Source organism: Cuculus canorus, chromosome 15 (genome assembly GCF_017976375.1).
Source record: "Cuculus canorus isolate bCucCan1 chromosome 15, bCucCan1.pri, whole genome shotgun sequence".
In the NCBI taxonomy this organism is placed as follows: Eukaryota; Metazoa; Chordata; class Aves; order Cuculiformes; family Cuculidae; genus Cuculus; species Cuculus canorus.
Genome location: NC_071415.1, coordinates 16718616 through 16739775, shown reverse-complemented (window position 1 = coordinate 16739775; position 21160 = coordinate 16718616). Strand labels below are relative to the sequence as shown.

At 40.1% G+C, this 21160-nt stretch overlaps 1 protein-coding gene across 3 annotated transcripts in view; it reads left to right on the top strand.

The window, feature by feature from the left end:
- Positions 1-21160, top strand: part of LOC104058772 (multidrug resistance-associated protein 1) — a 49068-nt gene that overhangs the window by 1338 nt on the left and 26570 nt on the right. For all 3 annotated transcript variants that reach the window (XM_054081008.1, XM_054081010.1, XM_054081009.1), the window contains 8 exons: positions 11519-11695; positions 12448-12573; positions 13667-13804; positions 14919-15053; positions 17803-17864; positions 18717-18848; positions 19898-20125; positions 20804-20981. In XM_054081008.1, the coding sequence (XP_053936983.1) occupies positions 11519-11695; positions 12448-12573; positions 13667-13804; positions 14919-15053; positions 17803-17864; positions 18717-18848; positions 19898-20125; positions 20804-20981 (1176 nt within the window). The remainder of the gene's footprint in view (positions 1-11518; positions 11696-12447; positions 12574-13666; positions 13805-14918; positions 15054-17802; positions 17865-18716; positions 18849-19897; positions 20126-20803; positions 20982-21160) is intronic.

The window sequence follows — 21160 nt, the reverse complement described above, 5'->3', positions numbered from 1 at the left end:
ATGGCCGCGCCCGCATCTTTCCCCCCCTCCCGTGGCCGCGCCCGCATCTTCCCCCCCTTCCCGTGGCCGCGCCCGCATCTTCCCCCCCTTCCCGTGGCCGCGCCCGCATCTTCCCCCCCTCCTGTGGCCGTGCCCGCATCTTCCCCCTCCTCCCGTGGCCGCGTCCGCATCTTCCCCCCCCTCCCGTGGCCGTGCCCGCATCTTCCCCCCCCTCCCGTGGCCGTGCCCGCATCTTCCCCCCCCTCCCGTGGCCGTGCCCGCATCTTCCCCCCCCTCCCGTAGCCGCGCCCGCCTCTTCCCCCCGGCCATACCCGCATCCCCCCTGGCCGCGTGCGGGCGCGGCGGGGCTGGCTGGGGCCGGCCGGGTGCCTGGTGTGTGGGGTTTCCGCCGGGGTGGGGGATGAGGGAGGCACCGAGGAGCCGAGGGCTGTGGGGGAGACAAGGCGAGAAGCGTTTATTCACCGGTAAAATACTGAAAAGGACAAAGTCTTAGGAGCAAGAGCTGTTTTTATTTTACAATTCAGCGCTGAATCTGATGCCCTTCTAAAAAGGCATCCCATCTTACAGAAGCGGTGGGTATGTATATTGATTTTAGATAAAGAACCGTGTAAGTTCTCAAAGAATATTTATTTAAGTAATCCAACCCTGTCTGGAGACTCCCTTTAGGTTCTCTCCTGACCCAAGAAAACTACATCTCGTAAGTCAATTAAGCAGATCAATAAATTTTCACATCTCTAAGACAGGTGAACTCTTGACCACGTCTTACAGGACAGCTAAGCATATCAATAAATTCTTGCAGCTCTAAGAGAAGGTTTATCCTTTCAGGTTATTCATTCTTGTCTAGAGAGAATACGTCTGCATATTCTTTTTTGATACAAACCAGATTTATGTTACAAGATAATTAAACGTGCAACCCAGCTGCAGCAAAACTTATCAATTAATTCTCACAGCAACAGTGGTGGTGGGTGACTGCTGCCTTGATGCCGGGGAGGAGGTCAGAGCCTCGTTTTTAGCAGGCTCTGGCAGCTCCATCGCATGTTTGCGTAGTGATAGTTTTGCTCTTGGTTGATGAGGAGAGGTGAGCGCAGCCCGCTGTGGGTGAGCTGGAAGCCAGCCATGCAGAGGCGAACGGTGTGGAAGCGCTGCCCAGCTGTGACGCAGGTTCCTCTGCAGGTGCTGGCGGCTGCGAGGCCCTGGGAGCACAGAGAAGATCCTTCTTGGGAGGAAACTGTTGTGATGGGGCATGGCATTGTGTAAAGAGAGGGAGGAGAGAGAGGTGAAAGGTAAAAAAAGAGAAGAATAAGGTGGAGTGGGAGCAAAACATGGATTTTCACACTGTTCAAAGAAAGTTTGTTGTATTCGTAGGATATTTGCCAAATAGTACTCAGCTAAGGAGCTGCCTTACTAATAAAAAAAATCTGATACTTCAATAAATGCCATTGTACTATTTGTCTCAAGAACCATTAAGATGTTGCTCAGCAAATATTCTTAAAATCATTGCCGCTGTAAGATATTTGTCTTTTCCAACTAGTAAAAAAAACCCTGGGCAGCCTGGTTAAATTATGAGTTGTCATCAAATGTATTTTTTCCCTCTCTTAGAAAGATTTTATTTGAAGAGCCTTAAGGAATACATGTTTCAGCATTCAGTTGGCAGGAAAACCGATTTGAGAGAGAGTTTTGTAAAAAAGAGCCACTGGTTCTTTGAACTGTGCAACTGAAACGTCACATAGGAGCAAGAACTACACGTAGGATGCTGGAAACAACTAAATTATATAGGATTTCTGATGGTGGATTCCTTTATTACGAAAACACTTAAAATTCTTGTATATGCTGCAGCCATCTCTGATATTCGTGGTGCGTCGTAACTACTCCTTAAATTTTTTTCTCTAGTTGCATTGGTTCCCAAGAATATAGATGATTCTACGATTTGTCATCCTACTCCAAATCATGTGGAGTTTGCCTTTCATTTCTTCCAGCCAAAGATCCAGTGGGAGTGCTTGTTTGATTTCTGGATTCTTCCAATCCTGCAAAAGAACAACTGTGCATTTCAGTTGATGCAAATATGTCTGGAAAAAACTTCTTCCTTGCTGGGCTTGATCTCAGAAACAACACTGTGTATCCACTTTGTTGTTGCATTGTTTCCAGTGGTGGAGAGGGGAATAATGCTGGTTTTGGTGCTTATGGATGATCTGGCAGCTTCATTTTCTGATATTTCCATGTTGCTGCTATTTGAAGTAATGGATTTTCAGAACCTGCCTCTGTCTATGCAGGGTTTTGCTGGGCTTCTAGCTGCCACCTCTGTGCATGCTACTGCCTTTCCTGTCTTGTGGGCTGTGCTCTTCTGCTTCTCAGAGCTGGGTCATAGCTACATACCCAGTGGCACGTGTTGCTGCTGTCTTGTGGTGAACTACATGGCCACATCTGCTCTTTTGGTTGGTGCTGATGTCTTGCAGTGGAGCAGAGGGATTTCCTAGTACTGCCAAATGAGACTTCAAGGAAGAGGTGTGTTTTCTGTCAAGGGTGGTGCTCAGTTTGGGGCAACTTAGTTTTAAATTGTGGGAGAGACTTTGCAGGTTGGAAGAACCTAATGGACCCTTAAAGACCACACGCTAATCTTAAGCTTTGCTGGCTAGGACTTTTCTTGTTTGCACACACAAGGGATGTTATTGTTCTTTAAAGTTCTTGTCTGAGAATTAGACAGATTGTTTTTATTTAGTACTTACTCTGAAAGGTCAACAGCCCAAGCGAGTTTGCCATCTTCTTCTTCACTCGTTCCTCCCCCCCATCACTGTGTAGCCTGTCCCTGTGTGCCCACTCAGCATTTGAACTTCACTGCAATCAGATTTGCTTACAGAACTTAACAGTTTCTTTCTTCCTTCGAACTTGCTTTTTGGAAGGATACTCTTTCATCCTTGCTTTCCTCACTGAGTATCTCAGAATGAGTATTCCATTCATAATATAAAGAAAGCTACAGACTGAGTAAGATTATTTACTAAAAGCTGTTGATGACAGTAAAAGCTTTACAAAAACATTTTGTACTGCTTGCATTTAAGTTCAGTGACTTTAAGGGCCTGTTCAAACTGGAAAACTTTTTTTAGTGACCTGACATGCTGAGTCCGAATGCAGTCTTACCTTGCTTCAGTACCAGTGCACAAAAAAACAGGTCAAGTGAGGTGTGATGAGAAACTGTGTCGTTCTAGGTAAGCAGGGATAAGTGTCCAAGCGGATGTAGAACTTACTGTACACTTTGGCCTGCTGACCCAGCTGTCTGGGTGTATGCACGCTCACACAATCAGTCCTCTCAGTGCAGTGACATTTTTAAATAGTCTGCTGTTTTTCCTTTCTTTTGAATAAAATTTTGGGGTAGTTAGAGTTTTTCAGAGGTTGTAAACTACGCAGTATCACATTTCGAGAAGTCTTTTTGTGTTTGAAATTGCTAAAGGAAGAGATTAAGAATTCTTACAACACTTAGAGTTTTCAAAGCTAAGCCCGTATCGGGCTTTTATGAAAACAAAGTGAGGGATACGAAGGAAGAAGTGAGTTCAGTCTAAGCAGTTCCTTCCAGTCCCTCCCTGAGTGCTCTGCCAGGTTTTACGGGAAGTCTCAGTTATTCACTCAGTAGAAGATGCTTGTAAGTCAAATAGAATATGAAACTTTTGAGTTCTTCTTAAGGGACCATGGGAGAAATAGCTTTTATTTATATAAACTTGATCTATCATGTCCTTCACAGGAAGATGTGTTTTTTAAAACTAATTTAGATAGGAGTTGATTCTAATTCTTCTTTATCTCAGTGGGAAATTAGTGGAATTTTTTTCTCATGTTTTTCTAGTTGTGCTTTTGGTGGTATAGGAAAGATTTAAAGCAAGTAATTCCATTCACTTCTAGGAGAGCGAGTTTTCATCTCTGTTTTGGGAACTGGAGTCCTGTAATGATTCGAGCTACCTTTGTCCGTGTGAATCCAGGTCTATTTCTTTCCTGTTGTTGCAGAAAGCAGTTGTGGAGCCTCTTCTCTGTCAGTAAAGAAGTTGCATCCAAACACTGTTCTAGGTTTAGCACTTCTTCATATGGAACCAAACTACAGAAAATAAACAGAATGGATGGGAGAAGATGAGGCAAAATCCAGGGACTAGCTCGGTGGGATTGGGCTGTGCTTCCCTTGCTGTCATGTAGAGTTCTGTCTGAGGCTTTCAGGCATGTTTTATCTGCCTTAAGTGTATTTTCCTGAGTATTTGTCTGAAGACATTATATTTTGTACTTTGTAGCTAGGGGAGATCCACTAGCCCCTCTTAGCTGGTTGCAGACAGGTTAGGATCTTCTAAGACTTGATATTAATTTTTTTCCTTAATAAAATCCTATTCTTTAATCCATTATAGTGATTAGCTGACACTTGTGAAATGGTGATATGTGAGGTAAGCAGCTGCTATGCTTATATTGTTTATGAGGACCCTGGGATACACTGGTAGTTTGCTTGAAGTAGACTTCTGAAAGAAAATCAGACTTCTTATGTAAGTAGTCATTTCATGTTCTGAAATTCTGTGGCATATGCTTTGATGCATTAGATAAGCATTAATTTAGTACACATCTTGGAACACTGCAGCTTTTTTTGCACTGTAAAATATGTCTTTGGTGCTTTTCCAGTGTGTTTGTGGCAGAGCTAGGGAGGGAGTTTGAGGCGCTGTGAGTGTGCTGCTGAGTGGGCTTTGAAAGTTGTGACGTTTTAGCTCTTTCTTAATTGTAAAAGTAGTGAGTTTGTGAGTGCTTTTGTGACCACCTAGATGTTAAGAGTTTAAAAGAGTATGCAGATCGAAAACTACTAGCTGACATAGGAAGCCAGAGGCTTATTTGTCAGCTTTCTCTTGTTTAAACCTATAAGACATTTTTGGTCACGTGAACAAGGGTCTAAACTTGCATAGAAATTAAACTTAACTTATCTCTCATGGTCCACAATAGATATGTTATAGGGAGATACTCAAGAAGGAAAGGTAATATTCTGTTGTTGATGAGGATTTTCTTAGCAGATGATGTAATTTTACAGCTGTCAGTTCAAAGTTGCTGAGAAAAGTTAAATGAGAGAAAAAGCCAGCAAAACACTCGAATAACTTGGCTGTTCCATGCAGTTACAATGCAGTTTACATTGAAAAGCTGTGCTATACTGGGACTAAGTGAAGGTTAACCCAGGTTGCACTGAAGTCATTCTGGGTCGCGTCTCTAAAAAGCCTATTGCTGGGTACTGACCTTTTGCTTACTTTTAATAGAGTCAGAATTCCGTGCGTTACTCTTTTCTCACTGTTTGCATCTATGGTAGCTTCAGATACAGTTTATCCTAATTCAAGCTGTTATCTTAGTCTTATTACCCAAGTGGGTTCAAACTTCTCGCAGCAATTTGAACTCCATGTGCAGGGTGTTGCAGTATTGAGCAAAAATGCTGGTTTTGGTGCAAAAGGGAGATGAGAAGAGGAATCTTTTCCCTGTACCCTTTTGAGCAACAGTGATTTCAGTGAAAAACTTTACAGAAGGGAAAAACAAAATATCCTTTTGATTCTGAAATGTGAGTGATAAATACTTTGTTGTCATGCAGCTAAATATTGTCTCATGACACTTGCAGACATAGCAAGGTATGGAAATGTTATGCCTGTGAAAGAGGTGAAACATTTTGATTTTGCAGGTGCTGATGTAATCTGTCATATGTTTCTCTGACGCAAAAACATAGCCATAGTTCAGTGGCTTTTATCTTCTTGGATTACAAAGATCAGCTCTCCTAATTCCACAGCTGCAAGTTCTCCTTTCTTTGGCAACTTGTTACCACAAGCTTCTTATTTTAGGCTAAAGGGAAACAAATGCAAAACATGTTTTCTTCTTGTCATTTTACACCACTTTCAGCTGATGCAGTGCTGTGTGTAGCAAAGGATTTGAAGTCTTTGTAAACACTAGGAAATACTGATGTTTAGGTTTTGAACAAGGAGATGCAGACACCTGATTTAAGTTTCATGATCTGACTCCAAAATGTGAAGGTTAGAATATAGATGCTTTTGCGTTTTGAGAATGTTATTTCAGTCTATCTTTGAAATTTCTAAAGCTAAAATCTGGATCCCTCTGTGGTTGTTTTCCTTAATTCTCAGTGTGGTCAACAGTGTCACTGTTTTTACTACCGCTTCTAGTGGAGAATGATGGTATCTTGGTATCAAAACAACCTTAAAGGGGGAGTCTTTTTCTGCACATTCCCTCCCCTGTCCCCCACTGCCCACTGATGCTAGTAGCTCTTCTGAGGCTGTAGGCTCAGCCAGATCCTGCAAATCTGATGTCTTGAGAGAGACAGGCAGGAAATTTGCTGTCCTAGATAGTGTAGGCTAAAGGCTGATGTCCTCGTGGCATCTGAGGGAGAATGGTTGAATCAGCTCATAGGTTTATAGCTGCTGCACTGGGGAAATTTTTGTATGAAATCTAGAGCTGCCAGATTGTGAGGCTTCCTATTTCAATGAGAAAGTAATGATACTGTTATAAGTTGTCAGCTGCAATTACAGCATTAGTGCCTGAGAGACCAAATTACTTGCGTTCTACAAAATGTAAGCATTGCGTTAAATGAAAAATGTTTTTTACTATTAGAAAAATAATGTACAGAAGCTGTATCTTGTTATTACAAAAGAGGTGGTTCTTCGTAGGTGATACCGAAGTAGCGTGTACACATGGATATCGGTGTCAAACTGCATTTGAAGGAACCGTGATACGAAGATTCCAGTGTTGTTTTGTATTTTCTTTTTTTTTTTTTACACAGGTGTGTGCTAATATTTAAGTAATTTTTTCGGTCACCGCTGGTTCGTGCAGGTGGATTTAGCAGTGTGGTTGGCAGCCTGCATCTCTCAACACTTGCGCATAGCAGGCATGAAACCGAGCGATTCTGGTCTCTCCATTTCTGCCAGTGAGAATTCTAAAATGTGCTCTGGGTCAAGTAGGATTATTGTTGTGAGAACAGGCGGCTGCAGGCTGCTCACTTAACAGCTTTTCCTGGCTGTCAGGAGAGAGGTAGCCAGGCACTGTGTCAAATACTGTTATTTCTCAGGCACACTGGGAGCATACAGATTCCCTGTAGTTTTCCTTCCTTCAGCAGAGGCAGAATAACTGATCTTTTGCAGTGCAACTGTCTTACAGTCCTACTGCCAATGTTTTGATCTTGCCTGTTCCTGAAATTTTAGTTAGGAATGAATATGGTTCTTTATTTTCCTAGGTTTTAAGTGCTGTTAAATAAGTGATTTACCTATGAATAAATCCACGTGATCCTGGGAATGACATGCATTTTTTGTGCTCTTGGTGATAGTTTCACTTCAAATGTGATAGGAAACCTTTTTGTGCCATAAGAGAAGGTGTGCTGTAGGTCACAAAAACTGTGGGCTGGCAATGAAAATGAAAACTTAGGAATAGGTTGGCTAAATTTGAAAATACCCATTTGCTCTTCTGGAAAACTTTAAAATTGCCCAGGGATTTTAAAAAGAAAAAAAAAAAAAGCCCAATCTGAACCTGCTTCATATCTGAGATGTGGTTCTTCTGGACTAGACTAAAACTAAGCCAACAGCAGATCTCTTCTCTCCCAACGTCTACCAAAAAAGGAACAAGGTTCACACTGATTCTTCTGAGACTTCATAGAGTTATAGAATCACTAGGTTGGTGAAGAGTTTTGATATCATCAAGTCCAGCCATACCTGTCCACTACTAAATCATATCCCTAAGCACTTTATCAATCTGTCTTTTAAACACCTCCAGGTGTGGTGACTCAACCACCTCTCTGGGCAGCCTGTTCCATTGCCCGATAACCCTTTCAGTGAAGAAATTTTTCCTAATGTTGATTCTGAACCTCTCCTAGTGCAACTTGAGGCCATTCCCTCTCCTTCTATCACCTGTCACTCAGGAGAAGAGACCAACACCCACCTCACTACAACCTCCTTTCAGATAGTAGGCATTTTGTAGTCATAGCTTAAGTTAAAGGCTGCTTCCAGATGATACAATTTAATAGCTATAGATCTAACCCTTTTTTCCTCCTTTGTGGCAGGAGGCTGCTAGTTTGTGTAGGCTTTTATTGGATACTTGGATCTCTGTCGTGTGATGTACTCGTGCAAAGTGAAAGGGTTAGCTGATCAGCCAGAGTGAAAATCGTTATTCATCTTTGAGATGTGAAAATGGAGCAACTTAGTGCTTTAATAGAACCCGCTAAAATAGTGTTTCTGAAACTCGAGTCAGAAAAAAGTCGTTAATTTGCTAACTAATGTCTGCTAAATACAAAGGTCTGCTTCAGTGAATGTTTCTGCATGGATCCATAAAGAATCTTGGCTTGTGCTGGGAATAAAACCCCAACCCTCTGAAACCAGGCTTACATAAAGCAAAGGAGAAGCATGTACTTTAAACTGGCAGAACTAGTCTAGAATTGTGTAACAACATTGTCATTTGAGTATGAGTACATGTTAGTTTCATGATGAGAGTGACGTGTTTTCCAGCCACAACTGAGCCTCCTAAAGCTATTGTATCCTCCATGCAGAACTTAGGATATGCCTTTCTTTTGTAATGGATTGAGTTCCTCTTGAATGTGCCCACGGAGGGCATTAGCATCTCCACTCAGATCTGGACCCTGGCTCTGATGTGGCCTCCTGACAGGTCCCCGAGGCGATAACTGGGAAACATGGGCAGGCTGGTCAGTCTGCAGGGGAGCCTGCAGCTCCTCTCGGGTGAGGATGTGGATTCTGAAGCGGAATTCACCTTGTGAGGATGTCGAGTACTCGGCAGCAAGTATTGGGCCTCTGTGCTACTGCCACGTGTAAACGTAGCCTGAGAGAATTGCATCTAGGAAATCAGCAGGAAAAAGCAGCACCATGTCTCTCTTGCCATGCATGCTTTCCTCAGCTTTTGTCTCCTGAAACGAATGTAAAATGGGAGCAGCGTCTGCGCCTCACCTGTGTGCAGCCATTTCTCTTGAACAGAGAAGAATAGCGTATTTATGCTAAGCGAACTCCTATTTGATATCAACAGCCTCTGGATCAAATGCTACCTAGAAAAATGTGCAAGAATATACACTGACATCCCTGTAGCTGTTAAATTCCTGCAGTAATCCTATCTCAAACTGCCTGTTTATCCTAACCTTCAGTTCTTAACCCTGAAGCACCGTTTCATCGTACCCTCTTGGCTTTCATGCAGAAACACGTCCGGATAACTTGCAAATACGAAAGTCACGTGAAAGATTGTATGTATTTTTAGACTATCCTCTAGCCAATATGCATAGCAGTCATGCACGCAGCACTTCTTTCTTTTATTTAGCTATGTGGCAGCCACATGTGCATTACCTGCCCTTCCTTTCTGCTTGAGTCGTTTAACAGCAAGCCTTTAAAAACACTAAGAAAGGAGAAACTGACTTTCTTATACATTGTGTAGATCTCCTGAAATTTGCTCAATAAAATGATGCCAGTGCTCTTGTTTGTTGCAAAGCTGAATACACCCTGTCAATTTACTTGTAAAATCATATTAACAGTCTTAATTTGTGAATGGTAAACTGTTCTGCAGAGTCATGAGACTTTTTCTTGGCTGTTGTGCTGGAGCGGAGCAGCTGGGACTTAGAAAGCCGAAACCATTTGTGCGGTGGCTAAATGTAAGGATGACTCAGCTGAAATTTCTGATAATGTTATGCAGTCAGGGAACCTAATAAGCATGTGGTTTGCTTACAGTGTCTCACAGTGATACGTGCCGCCTTGTCACAAACAACTTACATGACCCCTGTGCAGACACACTAAAATATAATTGGGCATTTTTATGCTCTAACGGTGTTAATTTCCTTGAATTGGCTGCGTAAAATTTGGAGAATTTTTTTAAAAAGGACAAATTAAAAATTACATTAAGTGAGAAGAGTTTTTAGAATACTATGGAATTAAAGGAGAAAATTATCTGTGTCCTGTGTATACTATCTATTGCATGTAATGGATAAAGAAGTCTTAGATTCTGACAGAAATTGAGGGGGAAGTGGGGAAGGAAAATATTTTTGTTGTAGACGTTTTCCAAATAAGTTGTTTGTGTTTTGGTTTTTTTTTTTGCAATCTTGATATGAAATGGTCAAATTTAAGTGGCAACCCACTCTATGATAAAATAATGCTTTATTACCCTCAAGCTGGTATTTTTGCAAGTTATATCTTCTGTTTAGATCTATTTTTCTGTCTTTGTGTTTGAAACTGTTTAATCAGTGGAAGCTGGGGACAAATGAGGATCAAAGCGTGGTGATTCTGAGCAGTGAGATCTGTTTCCAGCTTTGATGTTGGAATAGAGAAGGCAGGCACTACAGCTTCTCCTGATTCTGTTTCCTCATCTATGAAATGTGGATAATGACACTTATTACTGTGACCAAGCTTTTATAGACAAGAAGGATTACTGACTGCCATTATGTCCCAGTAGTGGTACTGGTATTCTGTGCGGTTGTAAGCTGTGTAACGGTCTGAAAAAATGCTTTGCAATTGAAAATGACACTATAGTTATTCTAACAAGCCTTTGGGCATGGGACTGCTGCTCTTGGCTGTGTGGCTTTTAAACAGAAGCCTGGGAGCTGCTTTGGCTGTTGAATATTGCAGTCCATCTGCAGCTGCCATCTCTCTGTAGTCTGTTGATCTGCTGGAGAGTCAGAAATCTACAGGTCTTAAGAGAGAGTGTCCCTTGTCGTAATTTTACAGCAAAGTCAGTAATTTCAAGGTAGAATTTCTTGCAAGAGATTTTCTTAACTCAAGCCAGTCATAAATATGGTATGAAAGTTCATTTGGCTAAATAAGCTGTCATTGTAAATAGTTCTTGTTCCAGAAACAGAAAACATGATTGCATTTTTATTATTGCATTTGTCAGGGTTTTTTTTGTGTGGTAGTATATCTTATTTTTGAGAATCATGTGGAGAGAAATAGGAAAATTTTGTATTATATGGATTTACATTTTCCTGTTCTGGATAGGACACAGGCTGCGAGGATGAGCCTTTTACTTAGTTCTGTGCCTTGTTGTTCAAAATACCAGTCAGTCTCAGCTGAGAGCTTGGGAGCTATGAGACTAATCTACAAACTGTGAAGTGATGGTGCCTTGTGCTGTTCGCTTTTACCGTGTGCCAGATAATGTTTCCACACTGAGATTTGGGAATACAGCGTATCTGAGTATACATACATGCACAGTGGTTATAATGGGAGATAGCTAGCATTGTCATGTTATTTTTTGCAAGGATAAAGTGAAAATTCTTGAGTGATAATCTTCAAAATCCTAGTACTACATTTGAGTGAGTTATGTGTTATGGTAGCTGCATACAAAAGTGACACTAATGTAATTTTGTGAAGGTCTAAAACTTCTGAGTCTCAGAAAGTGCAATAACATTAGATACATCACGGAACGGAGCCATTTTAATACAAGGATAAATAAATACACAAGAAGAGATACAGAATGAGGCAGATAGTGACTATTTCTTTTCTTAAATACTGTCATTCTCTGTTTTTTTTGTTTCTTTAACTCAGTTTTCTCTCCCCAGGACTGGAATCTGACATGGCACGCAGAAAATCCAGACTTTACCGAGTGCTTTCAGAACACAGTCCTGGTCTGGATTCCTTGCATTTACCTGTGGATCTGCTTCCCAGTGTACTTCCTATACCTTCGTTGGCATGACAGAGGATACATACAAATGTCAAACCTCAACAAAGCCAAAACGGTATTTGACATTTTAAAATCAGGACTTATTAAACTTATCTGGAAATTTGGATCTCTTTTTAGTTATATTTTAGCACACTTTATTTTTAGCATCATTCTTGGCCTGTGTGCACACTTCAGCTGTAACTTGTTCTACTTGTGTTTGATTTTCGAGCCTTGTGTGTTTCCGTTGAGCTTTCATCAGTAGACTTTCAGAAATTTATTCTGAAATAGCAAGAAAAGCATGCAAAAGCATCCTTTGTAAGACCACTCGGAGAAGAGCATTTTAAGGCAACTCAATCTTGAGGCCTTTATTTCAATAATAAGAATGTATTATCCTGTCAGCTTCTTAAGTTACATGGCATAGATTTCTAGAGCTGCTGCAGGTGTTCTGTTCCACTTCTGTTGTGAAATAGGTACTTAATATTTTCTTACTTCCCCTCTGTAGAAATGCCCAGTTTTAAAGAGGACTATAACAGCATGGCTTATTGGAGAGGTTTTGTCTCTATAATCTGTTATTCAGGAGTGAGATTCACCAGCTTTCTGTTTCGTAATACACTATATGTTGCTAAAAATGAATAAATGTCCTGTATTTCTAGGGGTCCAGTAGGTAAAGCTAAATTACTCTTCTTTTGTGCCTGTTGTATAATTGCCCAAAAGAGTTGACCTGATTATGACTCCTCTTCTGCTAACACGCAACATCTAGAGTTCACGTATATATTGTGCTACCTAATCTGTGCGAACTGATGTATGAAATACACTTTTGTATTGTAGGCTTTGGGCTTAACGCTGTGGATAGTCTGCTGGGCAGACCTTTTCTACTCTTTCTGGGAAAGAAGTCAAAATGTTTTTCGAGCTCCGTTTTTTCTTATTGGACCTACAATGTTGGGTATAACAATGGTAAGTTCTTCTGTTTTGTCTTCTGTTCATACAAAGCTTTAAGCAGCAACACACACACCTTGTTATTATTCACAGTGCTGTAATTCTTTAAGATACAGTCTTTATATGCAGCCTTAATCTTGCACTTGGATTGCAAAATATTGACTCTGAAACACCTGCTTTCTTTTATTAAAAAAAATTGGACTTTGCCCCCCATACCCAGCTGTGCTCTATGTTGTTGCACGTCAGCACACAAGCCAGTGCTCGTTGTCTTGCCTTATTTTCGTAGGCTTGAGCTACCATTCATTTAATAGCTTCACTTGGGCATGGAACGAAGGAACTGAGTCGAGAGGACTGATTAAAACTAAATAATATAAATCACACTGAACTTGGTGAAAGACTGGAAGGCATTGAATTATTAAATATCTTATTACAAACTGTCTTGCAAGTAACGTTCTTTAGTGCCTGTTTTGTTACATTTGATGGTATGGTGGAAAGTTAAACTCAAGGCGGGGGCACAGGACAGGACATAACTCCAACAGCAATAATAACTAAAAAAAAAACAAACAAAAAAAACCCAGGAGCCCTGAAGCGTGCTAACAGATATAAGAACTGTTAAATAGCTTGTGGTCACTCAGGAATGCAGTTGTTGAGCTTTTGTCAGACTGATTGAAAATACATGTTGCAGCAGTCGAGCGAGATTACTAAGTTGTTCCAGTCCCCAAATGACTCTGAAAACACATTATATACAGAAATAGAGCAATATTTGGTCAGTATTGTTCGGTGTTGTGTGGTTTGTATAGAAATAATATCTTTATTTTAAAAAGCATTAGTCAAGAAATACTTGGTAAGGATATAATGTCGGTATAATTACATATTGATTTGTGATGTAGAACCAGAAGAGTAAAGAAATAGACTGACAGCTTTTGACAGTGCTTTTGTATATATTGTCATTTGTTTCTATGTAATACATATTTCTCTTCCTCTTTTTTGTCCACTTATGTGTAGTGCTTCAGAGAATTTCTTACTTAAATGTGTTTTTGAATTGTGTATGTGTAAAACGTGTTGTAAAACTTAAAATTTATGAATATATTTTTGTTTTATTTGTCTGCAGTTACTTGCCACATTTTTAATACAGTATGAAAGAATAAAAGGTGTCCAGTCTTCAGGTGTAATGACAATTTTCTGGGTCATCTCATTGTCATGTGCCACAGTGATTTTTAGATCCAAAATAATACATATCTTCAATACGGTAAGTGCTTGCTAACCTCATTAAGTTGAAAATAATCCCAAATGCTGCACTAACAGAGTAGCTGCCTGCAATTATGCCGGTCAGGTCAGTTAATGATCCATTCAGTGTACTTTCATTCCTTGCGTTACTAAAGCAAAACAAGCAAGACTTAGTGGCTTCTGTTTTGAAATGCTAGTGAAATTCATAGCGATACTAACTGTAGCAACAGTTGTCAAGAAAATTCTACTAGCCGTTCCAGAAAAAAGGGGGTGTGTCTGAGAGCAGTAAAAGTGTATAGTCCTTGATATGAAACTGTTCTGGGAGTTTACGTCATCTTCCTGTTTATTATACAGTGGATTTCCTGAAATGCTTGGTTTGATGGTAACGTCTCATCTGCTGAGACAAAACCAAAGAGTAACAGTGAAATATTTCTGTGTCAGTCTGCTTTATAGTAAGGCCCCATAAATCCCAGACTGATCGTGGAACTCCCCGAAAGTGGCATACTGCTACTTCTTGGAACCTTTCAGCCATATTGTGAATTTTGAGAACTTTCAGCCAACTTTTGTCTTTAGCTGTTGAGAGTGGGATTTTACTGGTGGTTATGTCTGTCCACCCCAGTACTAGTCTCTGTGTATTATGTTTTATTTATCTGTCCCAGTCTAAAAAAATGGAAGAACCTTTTGGTATTTGAGCACAGTGCCTCAAATTGTGATCTAAATTCTGCTCCTCTAGTTCTTATTTTCTGTGTACTTTCTAATTAACAAATTTGCTTTGAGAACTCCTTGCTACCCAGGGCATAAATGCCTTCCTCCTGTAACGAATACCTTGACTTCAACAAGAATGCTGTCTTTGTACAAACCATGTCTTGAAGAGAGCTTCTCTGCACAAGTAGTTCATATTTGTGTGTTTATGACAGTGATTGATTAAAAATAGATGGTATCTTTCATCTCCTCCTCCTTCTCTTTACCCTTCACTTTACCAAAATAGATACTGTCTTTAATTTGCATGGGGTTGGGTAGTGTAGCATTTATGTTGTTTGCAGAATTTATGGTAAGGAGCTGGTTTATGTTTAATAGTAACACGTTTTAAAGAAATGCCTCAAGCCATCTAACTGGAATGTTACCTTCCTTTTCAGGATGCTGAAGTGGATACATTTCGTTATGTCACCTTCTGCATCTACTTACTTCATTTCATCCTGTTACTCGTACAGCTCATCCTGTGTTGTTTTCCAGAACGACCACCTTTGTTTTCTGAAACAGTAAACGATCCTGTAAGTGTTCAGTCTACACTGAGTGCCGAGTGTCGTACCTGCAGTATTCTGTACAGTGAGTTGTAGGGCCGTAGTCTCCCAGGTGCCAGATAATTCAGATCTTGTTGAATGGTTTCCAGTAGAGTGTTCTTTCTGCTCTTTAGCTGTTGACACAGAAGCTGAAGCCAATAACGTGCAAAAACAGATGGGCTGTATTTAAGAGAAAGAGAATAAAAACACAGTTTCAGTCATTGCTGAATACCATTCCTGAAGGTTAAGTCATATGTATTTATATTCAGTAGTGCTTCTGGTAATAGTTGGGAAATACTGATTCAGAGTGCTGTCTTCCTACTCAGCTGACACCGTTCAGTAGGCAGTAACTCATAGGGATTTGTATTCCCTTCCAGTTGGTGGGGAAGAATCTATACCTGGAAAACTTGTGAATCCGGATAGATGAACTTGATTTAGGTGTTTACCTCTCTTCTGTCAAGCAAAAATTTAACCAGTTCAATTGCAAGAGCAGTTGATGTTAGAGGCTGATCTGGATGTAGAAATTCAGTTCTGTCTAGATGTGATCATTTTCCATATGTTCTTAATTGCCTACGCTAGCTGTATGGCATGGCTCTTGAGTGACCCAAGGGATACCGGATACTTATACTTCTTGCTTAGCCCTGGGCTAGACCTTCTGAGTCACAGTGGAGAGATACCCGTTATTGCCTGGAGTTTGGGTGTGCCAAGCTTAGGAACCCTAGTTCTGTATTTCTTAGTAGCGCATAATTCTGTTTTGATGTTAGGTGGTGACAGGGGGACATCCACAGCTGCAAAGGCAGTGTTTAAAAGGTCCGGAACCTGTTGCATTTGCTGAATTCCGCTGTTACCTCCTCCGTCGGTATCCATTATACCAGTGGTGCTCTGCGTGACCACTGGCAGGCAGTCTGGATGTGTATGCCTGAAGGGAAGTGTATAATGCAGAGTTCTTGGATCCTCTTTGTCTCTGGGTTCTTTTTCATCTCAATCAGGGATGAAGTGTGTTTGACAGGATACTGTGGATTTATGGGAACTTTCTTTTATGCTTTGATCACAATTACAATAATTATAAGGTGCTTTGAGACCACAGTGGTTTGTTTGTGTTGTGAGTGTTCCTAGGAGTGTCTCTAGGAAACAGGGCAGATTTCAAATTTTAATTCTTTTTTTTTCATGAGCTGTGTTTTGTTCAGTCTTACGATGGAGAAAAGGATAAAACAAGTAGTGTTAGTCAGTCTTGAGTTCTGCTGTGTTCTCTTCTGCGAAACCTTTACAAACCAGAAATATTTGTAATTCTGAGTAAAATCTTAGGATATGTTTACTTAAGCCAAAAAACTACAGTGCCATTTCTAAGATGTAGATTGTGGTGTAGATAGAAGTCAAACTGGTTTTTGTCTCTTGTTTTTACTTTGTTTACATTACAGAAGGCCGGACCTGTTACAACCTGTTACCTGTCTGGCATGTTATTCTGTCTGGCATGAATATCAGTAGGATTATTGGCTCTTTATGTGACAACTACTTAATTTTGTCAAAAATGATAGTATTTTATCAGTAATCTAATAGGTTTTCATGTTTTAAATGTTTTGCTTTATGCAAATGAAGCCTTGTTTTTGATAGTACAAGATCTAGTGGGCTCTTGAACTTAGAGTAGATTTTTCAAAAAGTATTAAGGAAAAAAAGCATTTTATGTAAAGGTCAGGATATTTTGAAATTATGTTGGAGTTGAAAATATTCCCTGTGTGTGCTCAAGTAGAAATCTGTCTTATCAGGAGTGTGGGCATGGCTGAAGGCTGGAAGTGCTGTGCCTCCTCCATTCTCCTCGTATAGCTTAGTGGAGAAGCCAGGTTAAACAATGATGAATTGAAAAATGCAAATATCGGCAACGCTTTTCTGTTTTAATTGCAGTCTTCTAATAATGTTTGAGTTTTGTAGGTGGAAATACCTGAGTTGCTCCAATTACAGTTGAAGATAAAAACCTAGTGGTTTGTGTGCCAAAGGAGTGGCTGGTTTTAGCATACTTTAGATGCTGTTCAGAGCATTAAAAGAGGGAAGAGAGAAATTGCCTTTTGTGCCTTTGAAATTCTTCCAGCCTTCCTGTTGACTGTTTTAATCCATCCAGATAAGGAGAGGATGTTAAACTGAAGAGCAGTTAAACCAGACAGCTGTTGTGCTGGATGTTGAATGTGAGGTAGCTGTGTACCTTCGTGGATACTTAAGTTTCTTATGCTTATTGTAAGTGAGGTGCAGGGTTCTTAGGAGCTCTTTTGGGGTGCTTTTATGAAGTTTGAAATGTGTTTTTTTCATTTGTTCATCTGTTTTGATGGAGTCACAGCACTTAGCTGCTGGAACACTGGAACTGAATTCTTTGTGTATGACTAACTATGCAATTAACGTTAGTGCTCTCATTTGGTGGCATACCTTGCACTGATATAGGTAGGCACTAATCGTGACATCTTGAGAGATTATTTGGCCTGCACTGTCTTATAGAATTCTCTGAACTATTTGTTGTGCGGTTGATAAGGAGCACTGCTGTTCCTGTATCCAGTGGCCCAGTCTGCTGACAGCCCTGAAGTTGCCCTTGTGTTTCCTGACCAAGCTCTCAACAGCATAAATGACAAGCTTTGTAATGTGAAAAATATACTATAACCAAAAGGACTTTCAAAAGCATCTTTTCTGCTTGGTTTGTTTCTTTTGGCTCTGTATGAGTTGCTTTGTATATGGCTTGATTTCTTTTTCTCTTCTTTAGAATCCATGTCCAGAATTCAGTGCTTCATTCCTCTCAAGAATCACATTCTGGTGGATCACTGGGTAAGATCAAGATGATGCGTAAAGCACCAGTTAAAGTTAGATGGAATTTTAGGCTCTTGTTTTCAGAGTTAAATTAGCAATGATCATGCAAGAATAATTATGGTTGTTTTGTAGATAGATAAAATTGTTGTTGTTTTTTTTAAATTTGATTAATCTTTACTTTCTTTGTAGAGTCTTTGTGATTTTAAATTTTGCTAGTGTATATTTAGTATGTTTGCTGAGAGGAGATAATAAAAAATATTTGTTTGGGGAAATATAAGAAAGTAGAAATTGTCTGCTGTATTGAGAAACTAAACATTCAGAAAGGTTAGCTCTTTTTGTCCAACAGGTTAATTTCTTTCATTAGCTTAGCTTTAGTTATGGTGTATGATTTGATCACAACACGTGTTCTTGTGACTTAACACACAGAAACATGTAAACTAATACTGGTTTATAGTTGTGGTTGGTACTTGGCCAGAGTTCCAACAGAAAGCTAGATGAAAGGAATTACTTTGTGAAATTAAAGGCTAAGATTTTGAAATGTAGTAGGCATGGTAATATTAATTGCCTGGCTGAATTTCAAATAAGATCGCTTCATCCTTTCTTGTATTTTCCCTGAAATTTGAATTCAGTAGCATATCCTGGATTCTTAGATGTTTTGTCGGTGTCTAATTCTTGCAGTAAAGACAGGAGCGTGTGTGTTTTAGCATCTGGACCTGTGTTACTGCAGGTACCAACTCTTGCATGCACTTCTCTGAGGAGCTGGCTCTGTTTAGGGGCTGGATGTTAGGGCCGCTGTCTTACGGTGCATATATATTTATAGACATATCTCTGATATTCTTAAATATATAGTGTTGATTCTTTTTAATACAGGTTAATGGTTCAGGGTTATCGGAGACCTTTGGAAGCCAAGGATTTGTGGTCATTACATAAAGAGGACAAATCGGAGGAGATAGTGCCAGGTTTGGCAAGAAACTGGGCAAAAGAGTGGGCGAAGACCAAGAGGTACGTAAGTTCAGTTATCCTGGCTGGCAGCTCTTCTAAGATGTGGAGGTTCAAAAGCTTGAAGTTACTCAGTCTCTACTCAGAGGTGTTTGTCGTGTGTTGTCAAGCTTTTATTGCAAGACCTAAGTGGCAGCTCTGTGTTTGTCCCTGAGTGCATACAGAAAAGAGCCAAGTAGGGTGTTGTGTGTCCTCTTTATGAAGAGCTGCATCGTTTCACTTGGTCTTTTGTGATCCAAAGCTGATTATTATTGTTACTTTTGATGTGTGTTTTATTTTCCCCTGGGGAGGGAATGCTTTCACACAGTCAAACTTCAGTCACTTAATTTAGGAGCTTGGGCTCCCTCTATAGTTAGTGAAGCTTCAGGAGGGCAGTTCAGGGTGTAAAAGTGAGAAGCTTACTTCTTTCCTTTGACTATATAGGGAGCCTGGGCATCTAAGCCAGATTACTAAAATTAGAAAGACTGCATGCCTGCAGTTTCCATCCTGCTTTCGTCATCCTTTACTGCAGCAAACAGAAGTATTTTTTCATTGAAGGAGTATTGCTTGCTTCTTTTCACAGTGTGTTTTTACAGACAGCTTGTCCTCAGAAGTTTGGCAGTATGTAGTTTGGCATAAGCCAGATGTATGAAATGAATGCATCCAGTCCATTGGGGATGACTTGGCGTAAATCTGACTGCAGTCTTTTAACTCTGGTGGTACAGTGAGGTCTTAATTTTAATGGAAGTTCAGCGTACTTGGTTCTAGAACAGTAATGTTTTTTGCCCTTCAAGTTTAACGCAGGTTATGGCCCTATTCCTTATTCCCCAGGGCAGACCTGGAGGAGGAATTCAACAGGGATGTTACATATCCCTACAAAGAAGACCATTTCTGAATGGCCAGTTCGTTTAGCTGTGGTTGTATGACTAAAGAGATGTTTGTCTAGTAAAACTCAGTTAAACTGTTAAGAAGGGCAATAAACAGCTCATAAACATCTTATTTGCATGCTGTGCATTTCTCCACTTGGCTTTGTGATTGACTAAAGGCTACATTATATACTACTTTTATTTCAGGCAACCATTAAACATGTTATACTCACTCAAAAAGCAGCAAAAATCAAGTGACTCCAAGGGTGATGTGACAGAAGAGGCTGAAGCTTTGATTATAAAACCATCTCAGAAGAGCTCCGAAGCATCTTTATTCAAGGCATTATATAAAACCTTCGGACCATATTTTCTCATGAGCTTCCTCTTTAAAGCTGCACACGATCTCTTGATGTTTGCAGGCCCAGAAATTCTGAAGTAAGACTTACATACTTTATTAATGTATTAAAAATATACGGATAGAATTTTAAACACACTGGTATTTCACTCACCAAGCTGCTTTGCCTTCAGCTGGTTCAATAGGGAAGAGTTTTCATGCAAGTTAGAGAGCAGGCACACAGGTGATTTTGGTCCATTGGCTTCCAAACTGTGAGGTCATGCATTAAATCTGTGACCTTTTATGTTTCTTTCCAACACAAGGAAGGCCAGGCAGGAACATCATCAACAATAGCGGGAGAGTTTGTTTAATTCTAACCTGAAATTATTGTGGGGCAACAAGTCACAGTATCTGAAGCAGCAGAGAGCTAAGCGGTTAGGAGGAAGTTGTGTTGCTTGAAGGTGAAAAGAAGTAAAAGGACAGTAAGCAGTTGTATTTTACCTGGAAGCAATGCTAGACATCTTAGTGTAGCTCCAAGCGAATGCTGTACATGTAAGCTATGTGGTATTTTGTTTTAAAGTAGTACGTTGTCAGGATGAGGGAGTGATGTGTACTAGTGTAAAATAATCTCCAGTTTCTAAGAAGTTTGCTTAACTATCCAAGTTTGGCACTTTGGGTGCTTGCATGACCTGTACAACATTTGGAATAATTCAAGGCTGTAACCCTGACTATTCATTTTGATTTGCACATATAAAGAGCACTAATTTCTCTCTTCACAGGTTGCTTATCAATTTTGTAAATAACAAAGCTGCCCCAGACTGGCAAGGATACTTTTATACAGGGCTGCTGTTTGTTTGTGCTTGTCTTCAGACACTGATTCTTCACCAGTATTTTCATATTTGTTTTGTAACTGGAATGAGACTCAAAACAGCTGTTGTTGGTGTAATTTATCGAAAGGTAGGTGTTTCTTTAAGTACACAATCCCTTCTGGTGATGGTGCAAATATATTGCTTGAGTTTGAATAATTAAAGTAGTTAGGAGACTCTGGTAGGCTGATTCCTAGCTCTTTGTGGAACTAAGACAGTATCTAAATTATTATCCAAGGTCTTTTAGACAGATCAGATTTCTAATTTACT